This window comes from Centrocercus urophasianus, unplaced genomic scaffold (genome assembly GCF_019232065.1).
Source record: "Centrocercus urophasianus isolate 14NV4802_14NV808 unplaced genomic scaffold, USGS_Curo_1.0 seq_16, whole genome shotgun sequence".
Lineage (NCBI taxonomy): Eukaryota > Metazoa > Chordata > Aves > Galliformes > Phasianidae > Centrocercus > Centrocercus urophasianus.
In genome coordinates this window covers 29,127,820-29,143,017 of record NW_024884711.1, presented here as the reverse complement: position 1 = coordinate 29,143,017, position 15,198 = coordinate 29,127,820, and the positions used below count along the sequence as shown (strand labels likewise).

The following is a 15,198-nucleotide window of genomic DNA, read 5'->3' as shown; positions in this document are numbered from 1 at the left end:
TTTACCTTTGTAGGCAGTGTTTTAGGCTCTGAAAGTGATGAAGAATACCAACTCAAAAATTCTGCATCAAAAAGCAGCAATGCTGTTGGCAAGTGGATATCATAAATGGAAAACTGTTGTAATAAACTAGGTAAAATTCATTGCTATTGTCAAAAATTACTTTCCCTGTAAAGGTATTCAAAGGTCTTTAAGAAGTGATAAGGAACTAAAACTTCTTTAAATTAAATTCAATTCTAATAAGGAAGAACCAGCCGTGAATTGCTAAATATACAGGATTACATCCTAAATTATACAAACATCAAACTGAAAATAAATTTAAATTACAAAAGGAAATCAAGTCACCAAACAAGAAACCCATTCACAGTATTGTTTATTTTTTCATTTATAATTTAAGAACAAAACTTACTTTCATGAATTTGAACAGTTAGCATGAACTTCACAGCAAGAAGCTTTAGCATCAGATCTTTAACTTGTCTTCCATTTTTTTTTCTGAAGTATAGTTTTGGTCTACATTGTTTTCTGCACATTTTGACTTGACAGTCAACACAGTCTTTCTCTTGAATGCGACTTTTGCTAGCCAGCACTAATACATAACTTTGTTCAACCAATCACCAATTCCAGATGTATTCTGAGCCTCCTTTTAGCACAATGTATTTGATGGTATTTTTAAAGTTTCTTAAGGCTTTGTTCAAATATAAATGGGACTAAATTGAAAATTTACAAAAGTTAAAACTTTTTTTTTTTTTTTAAACTCTTTTTAAACTGTTCTTGAAATTATCAAAACCATTTTATCATTAAAGAACTCCAGCCAATTAGTGAAATGTTTCTAATGACCAGGCTCCAAGCAGTGTTCAGGCATGCATAAGTACAGAATATCTCCTTTGGAAGCCTGCCAAGCATTTATGTAGATTATGTATCTCATTGCTGGTGGGATTGCACTAGTAATTGAGAGCCTAGTTTTGTTCTTTTCTCTTTCTTCCCTCTGGGTTTGGGCTTTGTTTGTACCTAATGTGCTCAATTAGTTAACCCTGTTGTTTCAGATTCTCTTTACAGATCTAATTCTATCACCTTCAAGTTGAATTAAGAGTTATTAAGCCCAACCTTTCGCCACCTGTTTTTTAATTGGAAGCTCTCTACTTTTAAACTTCCAGTTCCTAAGTTTCACAAAGTAGTTCTCCACTCCCACAAATAAGATTAGAAAAAAAAAAAAGGCAATATATTTTCTCTGCAATGAAAACTGAAAACATTCACATAAATGTCAAGATAAGCTTCATTGTGAAGTCCATAGATGTAGCACCATGATTTTGTTGTTTGTGTCTGGCTTCCCTTTTGAGTATACATTCATTTGGAAAACATCACTCTTACCAAAAAGGTAAGGCTCATGTATATACAGTATTCAAAATGTTAACAGATTACAACAAGTCTACACATAAAACTGACTGCCATGGTTCCAAATATAATTATCAAGAGGTTTATTTAAAAAAAAAAAAAAAAAGTTTTCAAGGTCTAAATGAATAAACCAACACTAAATAAGAAAACTTATTCACCGTGCAAAGATCTATTTTCAGGTAAACAAAAAGGAATCATAAGCTACAACTACTCATCAAACAAAATGAGAATAATAGATTTTTTTTAAGGCAGAAATTAAGTTATATACCAGTTTAAAAGCTGCCTTAATATTAACTACAACTAACTCCTTCAGCATTTAAAATTTGGCATTAATAACTATTAACCATTGTGCTGGGTAGAACTCCACTGATATTCCAAGAAGCCCAACTTCAGAAACTAAAAACAACACCAGAGTAAAGTCAACCTACTAACTACTTCTGCCATTATTAAACAAAATATCTAGTTTTATGTTAGTAAGTTATAGAAACTTTTTAGAAAGTAGTAATATGAAATATTGGAAATGAAAAAACAGATTTTAAAAAGCTATCACTGAAAAAGTTAGAATACATAGTCAGAGAAATTTAAATGTTTAAAAACAGATTCACATATGTCCATCCAGTTGAAGATTAGTGTATTAAAAAATGTTAAGAAAATACTTTGTTTCAGTTCAACTGCACTTGATTCAAGTACAGTTTGGAGATTGGCTGATATAAATTAAACATGGTCACTGGCTCAGCAGCCAGAAGTACTGAAAAATGTACATGTTCACAGGATAAACAGAAGTCTCTTCCTTTGAATAAAAAAAAAACAAACAGCTATCTCACTCCAATGCGGGAGGTCATCCACTCCAAGCCTTGGCATAACCTGAAAGATAGAGATACGCTATATTGGTACTGGTTTTGTTCCAACATCTTAAAAGCGTTCTTAAAATAAACTACTAAAAATAAATAAATCAAATTGGAATTATGAACTGAATAAATAAAGCTAAGCCTTCCTAGGCATTAACAATAAAAAGTTGATCAAGCATGCTGTTTTATGGAGGCTTGACACTCTCTCACTTATTTTCTTCTACAGCTAAAAGATGCTACTTTTCACTTACTTAGAAATATGGGACCACATAATGAGAAACTGTCTCCTTGAACACTACAGACTTTTCAGACTAGGAGTAAAAGACAAAGAGTAGGTTACTCAGACTGAACTGGTTCAAGAAAAGGCAGTGCATTAAGAATTCAACAGCTCCATACAAAACTGTAAGCTAGTTTTTATTGAACACCAGGATTGCATGGGATCTAACCTGCCTTCTCTCTCAATCTGCATTTCCAAATGTATCCCTAGATTAGATCTCTCCCAGATTCTGAAGAGAATTCCAGCTAGTGAACTAACTGGATTTTTTTTTTAAATGAGTTGGCATTGCTACTGTCACAGTCTAGTTATTCTAGAGAAATTCTAGTTATTCATTTTATTATTTTTTATAAGAAAGAAGTGTGGATGATCAGTGTTTCTAAACTGCTGTTCAAAAATTTCTCTTTTCCTGAACAGCAGCATGTTCAAAGATCTAAATTCATATGTTAACAATTCAAAACTGACCTTGGCAAAACTGGTAGGAAGTAAGCAGAGTTAACTCTCAAAATGAAACAATGCAATCCAAACATTCAATCAAAAAGAGTCAATTCTTACTAGCCCATCTCATCCTACAAATGAAAGTTGCCAATGACTTTACAATGATCTCCACAACATTAGAAAATACTTCATGCCAGAATTGAGAAAGATCTTCCTACTCCCCAATACTCAGTTGTACTATTTGTGATGCCACAAGATCACACAGCTTTAAAGACTGTACAACGCAGCTGAAAAGACTTCAAGTATTAAATGTTAGTAAACTACCTTAAAAATCAAGATGAAAAAAATCAGTGACCCCATTTATCACATATGTTATGTGTACTTAAATAGTAAAAATTTACCCTTCTCCTGTCAAAGCACAACAAGACTGAATGTGCCATGGGTGATCCTTTATGGAGCTAAGGGTGAGGTATGTAGATATCTCAGCAGCTGTCATGCAACCTTTCATGTCCTGCTTGTTTGCAAAGATGAGAACTGCAGCCTTCCGTAAATCCTGAAAGTAATTTAGAATATACACAATTGTTATACTAACAAGCTACAGTGTTAACTATATTTCTCAGAAGAACTGCATTCAAGCTACAGTTACATAGTACCATGCTGTTACAACAGGCTTACAGCATTAGAAATTGATTACATTACTGAAGAAAACAATTTATTTTGAGGTATTTTCCAGCACAGGAAATCAAATCATCATGCGTAATATTGCCACCCTTTTGCTTTTGTTCATAAATTAATTAAATGGAGTCTTGCTAACATGCATTTTGCAGAGCTCCACATCATCCAGACAGTAGAATTATCACCAGATAAACATCCTAAAATCTATATCATATGCTATTCAAACAGAAAATGCTAGATATCATTTCCTTGAAATCAGTTTCCACTTCATTAAACAGGTTCTGTGCTGGTAAACAAAAAGTAACAACTTAAAAAACTAAGTTAACTACTTTTAAAATTCTACTGTTTCAAAGAGATTTCTAATAATGCTGCTGCAGCTCTAGGGAAAAACAAAAACAACAACAACAACAAAAAAAAACCCAGAAGTTAATAAAAAATTGTTTGCCCCTGTATGGAAATTAGGATTCCACAAAGCAATGAAACAAGAGCTGGAGATGCTCAGGTTTAGGAGCAAAGAAGTGAAAAATAACATAATATGCAGGCAGCTGGTAGCATCAATTACAAGTGTTTACCATATTTAGATATGTCTTAAAGTTTCAAGATAATTTTTCCATCAATAGAAAAACAAAAATGTACATGGTCTAAAGATGAAAATTCACTATTACAAGTCGACTTCATTACAATCGAGTCCTACTGATAATTTCCAGGAGATGACAGATGACAATCTGATACCTTACAACAGTAGTAACTAGTGAATTACAATTTAAGTTTCATCCCAAAAAGCCATCTTTCCACCTTTTTAGGTAAAATATTTGCTCCTTGTCCAGATTCAAACTACATGAAAGAGTTTTTACTTCCAAGTTTATTTGAAACACTGCAAATCTCCTAGAGAAATTAACTCAATGGCTCCTTTGCACTGCACCAAATACTTTTTCTACAAAGATATTTAAGATTTTAAAACAACCCTAAGTCAGCTAGAGTGTGATTACTGGAGGTTTTAATGTATTTTGCCTAATCCAATATATTCCTAAACAGAAACCCCAATATAACATAAAGCTACAAATAAAATAATTCAGAAGAAAACTGAATGTTCCCACAGTATTGTATATGGTACTTAATTTTAAGAAACAGAATTAAAACAAGAGAAATCAAATTGCCTATATATTTATTTTTTAATTTTCACCATTAAGTAAAAAAGCAGTAGAGAACAATAATAGCCAATGACACTAACATGAAGTAACTAAAATTCAAGATACAAGTTCAAGATTTACAAAGAGCGAATTATAATCAAGTAAAAGCTGACTTGATTACAATTACATTACAATTACACTAGAAGATTGCTTCATTACAGTTTTTCTATTTATGCTTAACATACAGTTCTAAACCATGCCCAACAGGCATGCACATAAAAGCTCAATTTTTCTGTCAGTTTGACTTTCGTTAACATAGGAAGCATGTAATGCTATCAGACTGTTCATCACAAAAGAAAGCAACTGTCCCAATCCCTAGCTTACCTCATGAGCCAGCATTCTATAAAGTTCTTCTTTTGTAATAGAAAGTCGCTCTCTGTCAATGCTGTCAACAACGAGAATGATGAACTAAGGAAAAAATACCATAAAACATAAGGACAAAGTCTAAGTTACAGAAATCATGTTTTCAAGAGACCATTACCACAGGTCTTTCTACATGACACAGAAGTGGACTTTCTGAACATGTTAGAAAATAGAACAAGAGGTTCACTGTTACAGTCTTTCACTAGAGCCCCAGGAATCATACACAGAGACTGACTGCATTTCAGCACTGCCATTAAGATCTATTTCTGTGTACTGCAGTTAAATCTTCCTGTTGGATTTTCAGTCCCTGCATCATAAGCAAAATAGTGGTGCAGGTACCAAAAGGAGATATTGGATCCTACAGATCATGGATCACTCTTACAATCTGGATGACCTGAAAATGAAAACAGCTATTCCTGCCCACTACTACTGGCATGCTCAGAAAAACAACAACAAAAAAATCTTTATTTTGAAAGAACTTTTAGCAATTCACCACTATATAACTCACATGAATTAAAAAAAAAAGTTATTTCAGAATTGTACAGCAGACCTCAAGAAAACTATTTACCTGGAGGGTTCTGCATGATGTTATTGCACAATACCTTAACCTTATTAAGTTAGCTTCTTACAACTTAGCACCTTGTAGTTAGGTACTCAGAGACAGCTATGGCAGTGATTTTACCCTTTTTATGCTTGCCAGGCATTCACGTGGCCAGGCACTTCCTGAAACACTACTACACACAAGATTTACCATGGGAGGCAATTCTCACTAGTGTGAAAGTTACTCTTTAATCTCACTTTCTCTATTCCTTCTAGTTCACAGCCTTATAATAGAAAAAAAAAAAAAAAAAAAAAAAAAAAAAAATAAAAGACTGTGACAGTCAGTAATGTTCTCTTAAATATTTTGTATACATTATGCAACATCCATACACAATTCAGTGTTCACATTCAGTGAACAAATATTGCATTTGTAACATTTTGGCCATTGGTAAATTCTTTCAAACCATGGTGCATTACCAGTACCTTGTGACTTCTACACAGCTAGGATCTCCTTTCCTTTGAATAAAAGCCACAAGCTGATACTTTCTAAATTCTGCTGCCTAGATGAGAGTTTTGTTCATTATCCTTAATTATTATTACCTCAAAAGCTTTTCAGACCTGATGTACTGAATTTAGGTTAACTACTGCAATCCTCACTGAATTTTATAAAGTACATAGTAGAATTTGCTTTATAATCCACTTGAAACGAACACTTAAGACCTCAATTTAATTTTTAACTTCATTTAAGGTCATTATATTGCCTAGAACGTAAAATGTTACGAGGAAATTGGCTTCATTTCGGAAACACATCACGGTTTGCGGATTTGTTTCTTCTTAAAAAGATAAAAACAATACAGCTACAAACTTCATAAAAACTATCAGTATTTCTAGTTAAAAAAACCCATAATTTTAAACAAATGTACCGAATCTGCGTATTTCAAAGAAGCTTTTCATACCTCCGTGTTTGAATAGTAGGTATTCCATGATGACCTTAACGATTCTTGTCCTCCAATATCCCACATTAAGAAATGGGTATTTTTCACCACTATTTCTTCTACATTGCTTCCTATGGTTGGAGAAGTATGAACCACTTCGTTCATTAAGCTAAAGGAAACAACAGCACATCATAAGGACCAGTCAGTAAAATTCACAAGACTTGTCAATAACAAGAAATATGTTGCAAAAGCATTTCTAACTTCAATAAAGAAGTTGAAAGACTAGGAATTTTTCAAGTTACACATTCACATTCTTATGGTAATGAAGTAAAAAGATTAGTTAAATGTGAATTTAGCTTGGAGACTATGGTTGACAAAATTCTTGTCTTGTTTTTGTATCACACTACAGATACCAGCAATGGAAAGTAAGCACGTTAAAAGCCTTGTAACAAATGCAGATGCATCTGCAATTTAACAGTGCTCTCTCATTAAAAAGACACTACTGGGTTCTTAAAATGCATGTTTCAAAAGGAGTTGTGATTTCTGAAGATCGCAAATAAAAAGAACATTCAATTGTGCAAAGTACAAATCAAAATACAGTGTAATCAAAGCACTCAACTTCACAACCTGACCTCAGACCAGCATCCCCTGGTTTCTTAGCTGAGAATTTCTCAGTTCTACCTTCAAGCTTTGGCAAAGGACATAGGAAGGGGCTTTTTTTGTTTTATCTTTTAAAAGGTATCCTCTGTTGCCTTCATACCCAAACATACGGATAGCCAATTCATTATGTACTTCCCCTTATCTGCAGTCACCAACAGCAACCAGGTTCCTGTCAATATCCTTGGATTTATCACAGATATTCCTGCAAGGCTGGCAAGATTTGGGAGTGATACAACACAGTGCAGTGATGCTATTGAAAAAGTTTATAGTAGGACCCAAGTGCAATGAAATACTATTATTAGGAAATCTTCCATCACAAGTCTTAGACATTGCATACAGGAAACATTTGGAAACATTCATGGATTATGCAGGGTGGCTACAACTCTCATTAATTTAAAAATCAAATTCTCTGCATTTCGTGGCCACAGGATTATTATTTTTTTTTCAATTCTTAGTAATAAAAACAGGCTTTGATATCAAGGGAATTTGCAAGTCGTTTGCATATATAATTTTAATAACTAATTAACAATAATTAATTTATAATTCATTGTAAAAACACTGCAGTTCCTTCACTTTGGATGTCAAACCAAGCATGTTCAGAACAACTAATGCCACTTAGCATGTGATTTAGCACAGCCCTAGAGATTCTGGTAGGTTGCAAAATGGAATATTCAACATTAAATTAGTGACAAATACTAACATGTAAGCAGAATAACAAATCTGAATGATAGAATCATTAAGGCTGGAAAAGACTCCTAAGGTCATCCAGTCCAGCCATCAGCCTACCACAAATACAGCCCACCAACAGTATGTATACTTACAACTGGTAAAGAATGGTTGTCTTTCCAGCATTATCAAGCCCCACTATGATTACTTTATGCTCTGTGTATAAGGAAAGAAAGACAAGAATGAACTAGTGGAAATAATAATAATTCTGGTTAATCACTTTTTCCTCAATTGAGAAAGCAACAGCACTTTTGCCCAAGTTCAATAGCCTACACAGCCTCCAGGGGAAAAAAAAGAAAAATATAACCAAAACTACCTTCTGGGGAGTACAGCTTAAGGACAAATCAGCATTGGAAGCCTTCATACGGCTTTCCTTCATAAGGAATGCTTACCCGTACGGTTACTTCATTTAAAAATATATCCATTTTAGAAAGATAAATAGAAATAAAAACATTCACTTGAAAGAAACATCCATATTAACACTCGTAATTCAACACAGTCAAACCACCTAAAGTTACTGAGAATTTACCAAGAGCTAGTTTTCCAGAGCATGGATGAGTCTGCTGCTCCTCAGTCACGCAAAGCGCATCCAAAGATTGCTGCAAACACAGTCTAAGTCATAAGGCTTAACAGCAGCCAATAGTTAAGGAACCGCTACCATTTGCATGGTAAAAGGAGGAAGCTGTATTTTCAATAAATCCCAATTTCCAGCACTGCAACTCTGAAAAGTTCTCCTTAGATAACATTGGATGTCCCTGGCACAGGGGAAACAGAGAACTCCAGAACATATTCTTCGTACTCCTTTTTAGAATTTCAAATACAACGACAGCCAATTACGATGTGATTTTTTTTGATACACATCTGAAGTTAGAAGATACTGATCTGCTTGTTGATAAAAACCAAAGCACTTGAGAATAGAGAGGTTACAAATATAACATATGGAAAACTAGTAAAAATAAAAACAAACTTGTGAACAGTCTTTAGATTTTTTTTTTTTCCTATGAGATATACTCCAACAAGTATTACCTATTTCCCTGTACTAATTTCCCTTCTGCTGCATCCTGCCAACGTATCCTAAGGAAATAACTTTTCCTGGCCTGAAGTCCAGTAATTCTTTTATCCACTTAAGTAGAGACACCACTAATTAACCACCTTCCTCAACGCAGAAATAGTATGAAAGCCTCTCTGCTTTCAAGCCTAATAAATCATTCAATGTAACTAGACTGTCTTCTCTTTCAAATTCGGTTACATTTAAAGGGCTTTCAAAGTTTAGCACAGAAATATGCTTCTGTTGATTAAAACTGACCATGTTTTCACCTGTAGCCTAGTAGACTATCAATGCTACTTCTGCAATGCCCTGTTTGCATTATTTTCAAGGAGGAAAAAAACAAAACAATTCCAGTTTGGTGTTCTCTCTGCTCTTTCCAGCTTTGCAATGGAATGCAGAGCCATGCTTAGGAATGAACATCAGAAACATTAGACAAAGCACTACCACGCTATTTAAAGTAAGGAAAAAAATAAATTCTTTTAACCGTTCACCATTCAAATGAGTTTTCTGAAAGCCACTGATTGGTAAACGGTTCAACACTAATGGCAGATTTGGGGGGGAGGGAACATGGGTAAACGGTTCAGTACTAAAGGAGGGGATGACAACAGGCAGAGCTTGTCTGTGTCACTGTAGTCAAGAAGTATTTTATTCAGTAACTGAATATGCATAAACAAATCCTAAGTGTTTAATTAATGACGTAGGGATGAAATTTAAGTGATGAAAGCAGCAGTCTCCATCTTTTATTACTGCTTTCAAAATAGTCATCTATGATGATGGAAATCACAAACATACAGGGAAGTCAAACCTCTATCTAGTTTGGTTAGGTTATGGAATTTTTACTTGTATACATAAGGAAAAAGATATGAACTTAAGAACTGCCCTATAAAGATTGAACAAAATTTTAAACAAGTACTTGTTTACAAGAGCAATCAGTTGAAGGCAGATTCCTTATGTAAGAAAAAGGTTGATTATGATGTAAATCACAGGCAGTGATTTCTACTCTGTGTTCTGCACTTAAAAACTAACCCAGGCTTTTCCCTTGCACTGGCTGATATTCAAACACAGTTAGGACCATAGCCATAATATCTTCCCAGTCCATTATGGTCGTGGCAATTGGGAGAATAAAATTAATAAGGCAGTTACTAGAGCACAAGAGCAGATTCTTCATAAATGAGGTAAAAAAAAAAAACACAAACAGGAAAAAAGTGTAATAGGAATGAATAGAAAAAGTAAGTAAACACATGAGAGACATTACTAGACTACTGCTTAAAAGTACCTCAAGAATTCAACCTTTCCTGGGTGCTTGTTTAAAACAGTATACATATGTAATACCATTAAAAAACTGCTGTGAGACTGACTTATTATTACAATGTGACATGAAAGTGGGGATGATCTTGCAGATATCAGAAAAAAAAAGTGGGGATGATCTTGCAGATATCAGAAAAAAAAAGACATATGTTCTTTTCTTCAAAATATTACTGATAAATATTCCTAAATATATTCTTAAATATTATTCCGTAGAAGGGTTTCATCAAGGGATTCAAATCTGAAGATTCAGTTATCATAGTTTTAGATCTTCCTAAATTGAAAAACAAACAAAACAAACAAACAAAAAACCCCAAACCTACAAACCCCTGATTTCTTTAGTGATGGGCAAGAATCTTTTCTTCCAATATATCCAAATGAAGAAGTGAAAGAATACTGATAGTTATCAGGTTGTGAGACAAAAACAGCACATCCAGTTGATAAGAAAAATGATGTTAAAAGCTTCAAAGCTGAAGACAGAAGGTAGACATAAGTTTGTGTAAGAAAGAGAAGGCAGAAGGAACAGAACTGTACTACACTTTAAAGTCTTCTCAATACAAGACAGATTTCTCCACACTAACTAAAAGCTTCCTTAGTGTCTTATATAACCCAACTTAATACAATTTGTATTTCCAGACTTATTAAAATACATGTTAAGAAAAACCGTGAGCAACCTTCAACAGTCACCAGAATCAAAATCCATTTGTTTTTTTTCAGATAAAGGTCTCTGCTAACCCAACTGTGGAGTATGGAGACTGGCAGCAAGCATAGACGAAGTAACCCGTGGAGTTATGGAAGTTCATCACCTTGATTTTGAGCCTACCATTATTTTTCTTACGGCAGTTTTTCTTTACTTGTTTAACAGTCACAGCATTTATTCTAACAGTATTCTGAACAGCTATCATTCAAAACATTTAAAATACAAACCTGTGCACTTTTTAAAGAACTGCATCGGCCATACATCCACAAAAAGGTTCTGGGAAAGGAGAACTTGGCTGCTGGCATTCACTTTCGTTTTTTCTTTATAATTTCATTAAGGAGTTACACAAAGAGCATTGGTAGAATAAGTTAATCATGAAGTTTTTCCCCGCTCTGTTTACATGAAGGCAGTAAGTGTCATTCCACCACTAATTCATACTACATGTTGCTTAGCAGACTGCCTTATTTGAGTACTGAATCACTGCGTAAGAATGTAATTTCTGAAGCGATTTTCTTATATATGCCTTTATTTATTTTAAAATTAAATGCTAAAAGTTCAACCTGAACATAAAATAATTTATAACCAGACTCGAAATGGCTGCAGGGGACAACACATGAAGCCTTACTTTTTGCCAACTTCAAAAATACACAGAGATAATCAGGAAGCCATCAGTAAGCCACACTGAACAAAGAACTTAAACCTCTACTTGTAAACTAATTGTTTTTCTTGGAAGTAAAATGTCTACATACCAGTTCACATCATTTAATTCCGACTTGATTAAAAGCCATTACGTACTGAAAAAGCACGAAGACCAGAAAACAAGATTAAATAAGGCCATGGAACAGTTTTGACCGCTATTACTATCATCCAGGCAAATTAAAAAAATAAAAGTAGAAAGTGATGCCATTGTTCAAAGGCTACTCGACACTCAAACTGAAACAAATACTTCTAAACATATTTGCACAATTAAATCGAGATCGACAAGTCTGACTCCTTTGCCAAAGCAGGCTCCCCAGACCAGGCTGCACAGGTAGGCACCCAGGTGGGCACTGAACCTCTCCAGAGAAGGAGACTCCACAATCTCTCTGGGCAGCCCATTCCAGTGCTCCATCACCCTTTCGTGAAGAAGTTCTTATGCACATTTGTGCAGAACTCCCTATGGTTCACGTTCAGTTCGTGGCCATTTCCCTTCATCCTATCACCACACACCACTGATAAGGCCCTGCCCTCATCCCTTTGTCTCCCACACCTTAGACATTTATACACATTGATCAGATCCTGAGGCTTCTTTTCTCAAGGCTAACAGACCCAGGTTGCTCACCCTCTCCTCTCAAGAGAGTTACTCCAGACCCTTTATCATCTTTGTGGCCCTCCACTGGACTCTTTCCAGGAGATTCCTGTCTTTTTTGTATACCAGTATGTTATATGTTAGCATTCTAAGATTAAAACTTTTGAGAAAGTGACTTACAGATATTCTCCACAGAAATTATCAGCATTAATTCACCGCTTGATAATTCTTCATTGCATTTAGCTGTCTAGAAATTATTGATCAAAAACCTTTTAGATTTGGCATTTTCAGCGCAGCTACAATACACCTTTACATAAAGCAAAGCTGCAGTGCATAATTAATACTGGAATGAAATGCCCATGACTTCCTGTACACATCTTCTAGCACTTTAGCATTCCTCCTCCACCGTTCTCCACTTGAAGGAAGCCAGATGACACTTGCTAAATCTTTATTTTGTCTGCATTTTGCCAGTATCTGCTGCCTCAGCCTACTAGCACCATCCATGCTAGCCTTGACAAACCAATGCTGTGCTCCACGCACACCTGGGTTTATCTGTACCTATGGAATAGTCCCTCTGATTTGCTAATGTAATTATTTTGACCATACTCAACAGTTTCATGGGCCAACTCAGGAATGCTCTGAGCTCACAACTTGAAAAGCAACAAAATCCAACTCAGTAATTACTATCTTTATTATTATTATTTTCTCCATAGTCATAATGATGATAACTATTTAGAGAGGAAAACCCTACCTGATGAGTCAAAAAATTATGGTCAATGAGATTTCTAGGGTAAAATTTCAATTTTGATCACAAAATAAAACTTGCTTTACTCTCCATTTGCTGCAGCGAGACTGAAGATGGAGAGAACAAAACATGAAGAAAACCCATAAACCTCCCATTGGGATAAAAGCCAAAAGGTAAGGATTTCACAGTAGTGACTCACCCATTGTAACTACCATATTAATGGTTAAAATATTTTAATGTATTAAGAACTGCTTTCCTTTCAGGAATTAATATACAAAGACTTTCCCCCCCCTCACAAATGAAATGGACGTCATCACATACTAACAAAGAAAGAAACCAAAACAATGGAGCAGCAACTCTTATTCTCTTCCTGAGGATAAGTATTGCCATCATAGGGGACAATAAGGATCAACAGTAAGAGCCACTTCTAATTAGCTCTCTGCACATCCTGGTGGAGTCCTTGAGGGAAGGGAGCAGCAAATCACAGTATTTAATTAAAAAACAAAACAAAACAAAAAAAACCAAAAAAAAACAAAAAAAACAAGGGAATATTTAAGAGCTTTGTGGAGACCTAAAGGGGGCTAAGGGAGGATACCTTGAATTTTTTCAAATGGGTTTTCCAGTTCAGATAAAAAAAAAATAATCTTCAAGTAAAAGTAAAATATTCATTTATAAAACTCCATTTGCAGTCTTCAGGATCAACATTAAGGGATGGGAGAGATAAATGGCTTGGAACGTCTTCCTGCTCCCTGCCATGGGAAGACAGTTTGGCAGACAGATATTAAAAAGTCTGCATGCTGAGGCTGCCTCAGCTATTTGCAGAATCAGAACAGAATACATTCACTCATGGTGATACGACTATTAAAGGGATACAAGGTGAACCTTGCGAAACTGTTTTGGCAAAAGAGTGAGATGTGGAAGACAACGACAACAAAAGTGTTGCAATTTCTGAAGTAGGAGTGTAGTAAATTGAAAATGGGAATGGAGCACATGTTTTGAAACCTGATAGCAGAGCAATAACATCATCATTTTGGCTGCTCCAAACTCGGGGCCTCAAGGAAAATCAATACAGAGAACAAACTGCGTTAAGTATTTTATTCTCTAACCAAAGAGGGCGAGGTAAGCAAGATTCTTGAAAACAAATAGATACCATAACAAATTTTGTTTTCGTGATAACTGAGCTGAAGGCAGTGGCGGCTCCAAGTTCTGAACATCAAAGCTGAACACAGAGCACAAAGCATTTGGGTGCATTAGGGAGAAAGCTGTCCCCGACGCTCTTTTCATTCTTGGCATGAGAAGTGATTTTCTTGGGTCATTGAACGCATTCAACTAGCGGCTTTTGCCAAAACTCAAACAGAACTTCACCTCAAAGGACCCAAAGCAAGTTTGTTGGTTTTTTTTTTTGTTTTTTTTTTTTTTTTTTTTTTTTTTCCTCCAAACTAAAAATAAAGACACCGTGATTTCAGTAGCAGACTTCAGTTTAGAAACGCAGCCCCGATCGCCCACTAAAGCGGCAGCCGCTCTCTCGGTTAGAACGGATATCGGGAGGCAACGGCCGGCTCCGACTCGCGGCTCCGGGCACCCTGCAGGCCCCGCTGTCTTCCAGCGCTGCCGCGAGCAGCCCAGGAGAGCGAGAAACAAACCGAGAAACAAAGCGGCGCGGACGGCGAAGCACAGCACAGCCAGCGCCCAGAGCGCTGCACAGGGCGAAGCCCGAGTTCTGTCCGGACGCGTCCCCAGGGAAACCCGCCGCAAGACGAACCCCCCCCGCCCGCAGCCCCTCACCTCCCCAGCGCTCCGCGCCCACGCTCAGCCCCACCGCGTCTCCCGGAGCCAGCCCGGCGCCCACCTTGGTTCCCAAAGAGACTCCACAGCTTGGCGAAGATCAGGCCCATGCCTGGCCCAGGCTCACCTCGCGACGCTCGGAGCCCAGAGAGGCGACGGAGAGCACAGCGGCAGCACCAGGCAAACGCGACGACGGGGGGGCGGGCGGACGGTTGAAGGGGCGGGCACGAGCGAGGCCCCGCCCCTGGCCGGGGGCCGCCCCGACTCCCACGCGGCCGCCGCGCTGCGT

General features: G+C 36.4%; 1 protein-coding gene across 2 annotated transcripts; it reads right to left on the bottom strand.

Moving 5' to 3' along the window:
- Nucleotides 1-353: 353 nt before the first annotated feature.
- On the bottom strand, nucleotides 354-15,102 carry ARL5B (ADP ribosylation factor like GTPase 5B). Of its 2 annotated transcripts, none has more exons than XM_042817060.1 (6): nucleotides 14,974-15,102; nucleotides 8,134-8,194; nucleotides 6,674-6,821; nucleotides 5,139-5,222; nucleotides 3,351-3,502; nucleotides 354-2,253 (listed from the first exon to the last, which is right to left on the bottom strand). In XM_042817060.1, the coding sequence occupies exons 1-6, from the start codon at nucleotides 15,017-15,019 to the stop codon at nucleotides 2,205-2,207; spliced, it is 540 nt and encodes a 179-aa protein (XP_042672994.1). In that variant the 5' UTR covers nucleotides 15,020-15,102; the 3' UTR covers nucleotides 354-2,204. The 2 variants fall into 2 exon arrangements, with proteins under 2 accessions (XP_042672994.1, XP_042672995.1); XM_042817061.1 differs by having other exon boundaries at nucleotides 15,037-15,082.
- Between the last annotated feature and the right edge of the window lie 96 nt (nucleotides 15,103-15,198).

Excerpts from the sequence above, each read along its gene's own strand:
- ARL5B (XM_042817060.1), bottom strand. The coding sequence starts at position 15,019 with ATGGGCCTGATCTTCGCCAAGCTGTGGAGTCTCTTTGGGAACCAAG. Across the intron at positions 6,822-8,133 it reads ACAACCATTCTTTACCAGTT|CTTAATGAACGAAGTGGTTC; the intron begins GTAAGTATACAT and ends TGTTTCCTTTAG. Across the intron at positions 3,503-5,138 it reads ATAGAATGCTGGCTCATGAG|GATTTACGGAAGGCTGCAGT; the intron begins GTAAGCTAGGGA and ends AATTACTTTCAG.